Source organism: Gnatocerus cornutus, chromosome 1, assembly GCF_029298725.1.
Source record: "Gnatocerus cornutus isolate USDA-ARS CGAHR chromosome 1, icGnaCorn1.1, whole genome shotgun sequence".
NCBI lineage: Eukaryota > Metazoa > Arthropoda > Insecta > Coleoptera > Tenebrionidae > Gnatocerus > Gnatocerus cornutus.
Genome location: NC_142233.1, coordinates 19179462 through 19186509, shown reverse-complemented (window position 1 = coordinate 19186509; position 7048 = coordinate 19179462). Strand labels below are relative to the sequence as shown.

At 33.6% G+C, this 7048-nt stretch overlaps 3 protein-coding genes across 3 annotated transcripts; 1 reads left to right on the top strand and 2 right to left on the bottom strand.

The window, feature by feature from the left end:
• Positions 1 to 381: 381 nt before the first annotated feature.
• On the top strand, positions 382 to 1910 carry LOC148180795 (uncharacterized). Its single transcript, XM_088041355.1, has 3 exons — positions 382 to 574; positions 618 to 1105; positions 1157 to 1910. The coding sequence occupies exons 1-3, from the start codon at positions 461 to 463 to the stop codon at positions 1749 to 1751; spliced, it is 1197 nt and encodes a 398-aa protein (XP_087897481.1). The 5' UTR covers positions 382 to 460; the 3' UTR covers positions 1752 to 1910.
• Positions 1838 to 3407, bottom strand: LOC148180794 (carbonyl reductase [NADPH] 1-like). The gene is made up of 4 exons (XM_088041365.1): positions 3065 to 3407; positions 2748 to 3008; positions 2463 to 2701; positions 1838 to 2414 (listed from the first exon to the last, which is right to left on the bottom strand). Exons 1-4 carry the CDS (start codon positions 3086 to 3088, stop codon positions 2081 to 2083), a joined length of 858 nt encoding a protein of 285 aa, XP_087897491.1. The 5' UTR covers positions 3089 to 3407; the 3' UTR covers positions 1838 to 2080.
• Positions 3408 to 5305: 1898 nt separating this feature from the next.
• On the bottom strand, positions 5306 to 6529 carry LOC148180793 (carbonyl reductase [NADPH] 1-like). Its single transcript, XM_088037668.1, has 4 exons — positions 6329 to 6529; positions 6018 to 6278; positions 5728 to 5966; positions 5306 to 5678 (listed from the first exon to the last, which is right to left on the bottom strand). Exons 1-4 carry the CDS (start codon positions 6350 to 6352, stop codon positions 5354 to 5356), a joined length of 849 nt encoding a protein of 282 aa, XP_087893794.1. The 5' UTR covers positions 6353 to 6529; the 3' UTR covers positions 5306 to 5353.
• Between the last annotated feature and the right edge of the window lie 519 nt (positions 6530 to 7048).

Genomic DNA, 7048 nt, shown 5'->3' with positions numbered 1-7048 from the left:
CTGTCAACTGGAATTAGAAGAATTGCAGTTATAAATCAGAAATAATCAAAATTTTAAAACATCCTTTTAATTGTGAGAATTTCAAATTTTGTTTTTTTTTTCTGTTAATTAAATTCACTTGCAAATCAACAAATATTCAGTGTTGTTTATTTTCATAAAAGGAATGAAATGAGGACATTTTTTGTTCCCTTGTGGTCCTGCACTCTTGCAAATACGGTCCTGACAATTTTTCGAATTTTCTTGATAATAATTTAACCTTAGCCATTAAATTATTTATTACTTTTCCTTCCAATTTAAACAGACTCGAAAGTCTGTCGAAATAAATTAATTTGTTCTTATTGTTAAAAAATAGCAGGAGAACTACTTTAGTAGTTCATTTTTTGAGTATCGAGTAGTTCACATTCAATCTAGTAACCTGTTTTGAGGTTAACAACAAATTTGGAAACAAACTTCGTACGAAATGGATTTGTGTCGAATTTGTTTATTTAAAACAGAATCATCCCTAACTGTGTTTAGCGAAGCTAAAAATGGTCAAAAAATATCAGAAATATTAGAACATTTTGCGTCAATTCAGGTAATCTCTAACAGTTCAGTTCAAATTTCCAATCATTTTGTAGATTGAAGAGGACGACGGCTTGCCACTTCTTATTTGCCCGTCATGTGAAACACAAATTAATAATTTCATTGACTTTCAAACATTAATACGAGATTCTAATGTTAATTTAAAACAAATGTATCTTTTGGAAGACCCGCTGTTGGTTGCTGCTCCACTTGTCATTCTTAAAGAAGAACCAAACACTGACTTCAAAAGCGTGAATATAAATGTGGTTAAACAAGAAGAATATCAAGCTATAGAAACAAAACCAAACGTTAAAAAGAAAAGAATCAAAAGACGAGATAAAACATTTTCATGTCCTGGTTGTGATAAAGCCTTCAGATACGAATGTGAATTAGTCGCTCACGCCGCTATGCACACAGGCAATGAGCGCTACAGATGTGAAATATGCCAAAAAGGTTTTGTACACAAAACAAGTTTAAAGGCTCACAGATATGTTCATTCAACTCTCAGACCCTTTGAATGTGAAATATGTGGTAAAACATACAAGTAAGTTACCTATTAATTTCACAAATAATCAGTTAATTTGTAATTTTTAAGGCAAAAAGGAGCTCTGTCTATTCACTTTAGAAATTCACACACCAAACAAGAGAGTGCTACATTACATTCTTGTGAACAATGTGGCAAGTCATTCAGATTTCCCAGTCAATTAACCCTTCATTTGGCAGCTCATAACAGTGATAAGAAATTCATTTGTGAATTCTGCAGTAAAGAGTTTGCTCATCCGTATAATCTTAAAAGACACTTAAAAAAACATGAACCTGGAGGAACATCAGTGCAATGTTCAGTCTGTGGTAAAACTTTAGCAAACCGAAAATCTTTGTCCCAACATCTTAAAACACATTCAGATGAAATGCCTCTCAGTTGTGATATTTGTCAGAAAAGATTCAAGTTTAGAACAATTTTAAGGAATCACATGGAGATTCATAAAGATGTTAAAAAATATGTTTGTAGGATTTGTGAGAAGAGGTTTAGTTTTAGCAGCGTATTGTTCAGACACATGAGGGTGCATTCTGGGGAAGTTCCATTTAAGTGTCATTTTTGCCCTAAAATGTTTAGATATTCGCAACACTTGTTGAGTCATGCGAAGAAGTGTCATTCTAGAGAGGACGAAGAAAAGCCTGATGAAAATTGAATTTTGAAAAAATGTTTACAATACTAGTTAGCGTTTAAGATCTTGGGAGTGTTATTAGCTATTTTACTTATGATAACTAGACGTAATAACATAGTTGCAATAATTTATTGAATTTTTAGTGTTCACGTCTAACAATAAATTACTGTTAGAATGACACTGTAAATAGATGTCTATCAGTCACTTTATTTTAAAACATTTCTTATCTCATTACATTTAACAACATTTATGATGAGTCAATAACAAAATGACTTGCGTTTTTCAACAAAACGGTACAAAACTACAATTATTATATTTGTATTACCTTTGGGCCCAATTTTAATAGGATTTTTCTAAAATAGAGCTGGAGGTTTGTCAGCATCCCACTGAGCCACTGTAGCATCAGACCAAATATATTGACCCTTCAAGTTCTCAGCTTCTAGCGCCAAAAACAGTGGCGCATGAGCTCCCTGTTCAATAGTCCATGGTCCTTTATGGTCAGTTAGATCAGTATCCACATAACCAGGATGAACTGAATTGACAGAAATATTTCTGTTAGGGGTTTCTTTATCAAATTCCCTTTGTTGGATTTTAGTTAAGGCACTAACTCCCACTTTGGAGACAACATAAGGTAAATAAGTTGTGTTGCCCCATCCAGTTTCTGGGTGTTTGTTGTTTTTGGCATCCCTATTAAAAATATTTCATTTTTGTTACATGTTTATTGTTCAAACTTACTCTACAAATTGTTCCATTAATTTGTTCAGTTGGGACACTGTTAAAAGAGGGTTATTTAGTTTTGCCCTTAGTTCTGCTGATGGTATTCTTGAGAGATGTCCTGCTGAGCTGGACAAATTGACAACTCTTGCATCTTTTCTGAGTATGGGGAATAAAGCTTCACAGATTCTTACTGTGGCAACATAGTTAACTTCAATAGTGGTTTTAGCTTGTTCACTAAAAGGGTCTTGGGCATTATGCTGGAAAAACAAGATTAACTGGATATTTATAAAGAAAAATAAATACTCTGAATGCTATAGCTGCATTGTTAATTAACAAGTCCAATCCTCCATGTTTCTGCACAAGAAACTCCTTCAGCTGATTGACGCTGTTTTGGTCAGTTATATCAAGTTGATGAAACAGAGGGCTGAAACCAAGTTCTTTTAGTTTGGCAACTGCAGCTTTACCTCTGGTGACATCTCGAGCTGTAAGATAGACTATTCCTTGATATTTCTCACACAAACCCTTAACAATGGCATAACCAATGCCTTTATTTCCACCTGTTACCTACAACCATAAAAGACAGTGCTGGTTTTGGACATGTATAGGTATTATATTCTTACCAAGGCTACTTTTTCTGATGACATGTTGATGTGTGTTTAGCTTTGATAATAATAAAAAGCTTCGCCATCAAACTTAAATACGTTTAAATTTGGAAACACTTGATAGATATTCAAATTACTTGTTAGGTTATGTTGTGTTATGTTACGAAAATTTTGATTACTCGATTTTAATTGGCTCTGCCTTATCCCCACCAATTCAGCATCCCGAACGCAGCAGCGGAGATTTCAATTCAATTCGGGGTTTTTACTACAAAGCTATAGTATATCCGGTGACAGATTGACAGATTTTGACAGTTGACATATAGGTTGGCAGCGAATTATGCTACAAAATACACTAAAAACACTAAATTCCTACGCGAGCTGAGCTTATTTTGTTATTTTAAATTTCGCGCGTAAATTTAGTGACTTTTCTGTCATTCAATCTCTCCCTGTACGAACTATACTATACATAGTGTTTAAGCTTATACAGGGTCCGGCAACACTTGTGTCCACTCCCAAAATTGTCTTTAATTTTAAAGAGAAAATTTTGAAAATTTGCATACGCTCACAGTTGCCAAAGCTCTAGAAGCTGACGCAAAAATTTGTTTTTTATCACTGATAGTTTTGGCGTCGCGACGCCTTAAAAATCTTAATTTTTAGGTAATTGTGAGGTTTTGTGATATCAACCCCTAATTTAATTTTATTTCAATATAAATGTGTTAAAAATATCTCAGGTGTTATTTTAGAATCAATGCAAATTGACTTCAAAATTTGAGAAAAAAATGCTGTTTTATCAAGTTAGTTTCCAATTTCATTACGTCAAAATTGGGAACTACGTTTACACCCATCTGTCAACATCTTATTGTGTCACAAATGACATCTATCTTTTGGCTCGCTTTAGATTGTAACAAAAGTTGGTGAAATTGTCGCTTTGTCGATGTTAATTAATGATTTCTGGTGTCCATAAAGTGCAACATGCCCGTGTTAATCAAAATTAACGTTTATAAAAGTAATTGAAGTGACTTGTGAAATTTTGGTGTACACGTGGTTTGTCGCTGCGCTGTCATAATTTTGAAAACGAACTTGATAAAACAACGTTGTTTTCGCAAATTTTAAACACAATTTGCATTAGATTTAAAATAAAAACTCAGATATTTGTATCACAGTTATGTTGAAAAAAAAAATGAATTCGCGAGTATTTCCAAAAAAAAACAAAAATCGCTAAAAATTATACTTCTTAGGCGTCGCGACGCCAACCAAACCGTGATAAAAAACAAAATTTTGCGTCAGCTTCTAGAGCTTTGTCAACTACGAGCGTACGCAAATTTTCAAAATTGTAACTTTAAAATTAAAGACGATTTTGGGATTGGACAGTGTTGCCGAACCCTGTATAGTAATAATCGGAATTTAAAATCAGATCATTAATTAAATTGCGTGTGTAATTGGTTGCCTAGAATAAACACATTAAATCATTCATTAATAGCCCACTTGAATGCATGATTTTAGCCGACAAATCATGCATTAATAGTACCTAAAAACAAACGATCGCCGGAAATTAGTTATTCAATAACCAAAAAATTTTGGCGATCTACATAAATCAAGGGTCATAAACCGAATTCCTTAACGAGCTGTAATTTGAACTTTGTTTCAATCTCAGATGTTCCAGTTGATACTTCTCAAAGTATAAATTAACATCTCACTTTTTTCTGACAGAAAGTAAAATTCTAGCCAAATTTGAAGTTTCCATTTTAAAATTTTGGCGTTAGAGATGTGAACTGTCGATTAGTTTCACAATTATTACAGACTTGACATAAAAACCGGACAAAGCGCCAAAATATAAAAAAAACAGTTTGTGTAATAAAACACTCCTCCTAAATGATTTATAGATAAGTTTGTTTATAAAAACAGTGGTAAACGCCATTATTAATGTTACAATAATTAGATTAACAAATTTATAATAAGCTGTGATATCGAGAGTGAATATAAGTAAACTATCCAGTTCAGCAAAACTAAAAAAAAAACAGACAAGATAACATTTTAATCCCTTATAATAAAGGGTCTATTTCGCTGTAAAATGCTTGTTCTTTCACGACACTTGTTGCATCATGTAAAGAAGTTTCAAACAAGGCCGAAAGGGGTCTGAACAGATTCATAGAGACCTGTTTATAAATAATATTTTTAATTTTGCAATCTTTTCAATATTCATTTAAATATTAATGTTTTAAGTTCGAAGATGACGTATTTTTAAATAAAACAATGGAAAACTGCAATAAGATTTTATTACCTTTTGGACACAATCGTAATGAGATTCTAAACTGGAGCTGGGGTTTTGTCAGCATCCCACTGAGCCACTGTAGCATTAGACCAAATGTATTGCCCCTTCAAGTTCTCAGCTTCCAGAGCCAAAAAAAGTGGTGCATGAGCTCCCTGTTCAATAGTCCATGGTCCCTTATGGCTAGTCATGTCAGTATCTACATAACCAGGATGAACTGAATTGACTGAAATACTTCTGTTGGGGGTTTCTTTATCAAATTCCCTTTGTTGGATTTTAGTTAAGGCACTGACTCCCACTTTGGAGACAACATAAGCTGAGTTGCCCCATCCAGCTTCTTGATGTTTGTTGTTTTTAGCATCTCTATTAAAAATATTTAAACTTTTGCTACATATTCATTGTTCAAGCTTACTCTACAAATTGTTCCATTAATTTGTTCAGTTGGGACACTGTTAAAAGGGGGTTATTTAGCTTTGCTCTTAGTTCTGCTGATGGTATTCTTGAGAGATGTCCTGCTGAGCTAGACAAATTAACAACTCTTGCATCTTTTCTGAGTATGGGGAATAAAGCTTCACAGATTCTTACTGTGCCAACATAGTTAACATCAATAGTAGTTTTAGCTTGTTCACTAAACGGGTCTGGCGCATCACTCTAAGAAAAAATATGATTAAAATGAAAGTTTCCAAAGTGGTTTTAGAATACTTTAAATGCTATAGCTGCATTGTTGATTAACAAATCCAAGCCCCCATGTTTCTGGACAAGAAACTCCTTCAGTTTATTTACGCTGTTTTGATCAGTTATGTCAAGTTGATGAAACAGAGGACTAAAACCCAGTTCATTTAGTTTGGCAACTGCAGCTTCACCTCTGCCAACATCTCTAGCTGTGAGATAGACAGTTCCTTGGTATTTCTCACACAAACCCTTAACGATGGCATAACCGATGCCTTTATTTCCACCTGTTACCTGCAAAAAGAAAATCGTGCGGTGGTTTTAAGTAAGCAATTTATTCTTACCAATGCAATTTTTTGTGATGACATTTTGATGTTTATTTGATTTTAGTAGTGAAAAAGCTTTTTCTTCGTTACCGAGCTACAGCTTTTCACTTGTTGAAACAAACACTTTTGATAAACGTCTTCTAAGGTTATGTTGTCAAATATCGCTGGTTGCTCGGTTATCCCCACCAAATGCAGCATCCCAAGCGCAGCGGCGGAGATTTCATTTCAGTTTGGGGTTTAAAAGTTTGAGTACTTTAAATTTGTTTTTTAGGCGACTTAAACTAAAAATAAAATTTTTGGGCCTTAAAAGCGGCCTGAAAGTGAGTCTTTTCTGGCCGCAAACATTTTCGGCCGATCTATGGTGGCGCCATCTATCCATAGTTTTGCATATTACATCAAAATACCGATATTACCCTCTCAATTTTGTAATTATTTGGGTAAAATCAAATCGACAAACTGCTGTAAAGTGCAACAAAGACGTGTTGAATTATTGAAAATGAACATGGATAGCATTGCTGTCGCAACAACATCAAAAAGCACATCAAACCTAATTCATACAAATTGTGAAGCTACACATGCCGAAACTGCAAATGTAAATAAAAAAATATGAATTTTTCTAAAGAATTCATAAATATTTCCAATTGTTCAGTTGTTATAAATGGTTAAATCAATAAATCATAAGTAAAAATTAATTAACTAGTAAATTTAATGATGTCGCCTAAAAAATCTTGTTTGTAT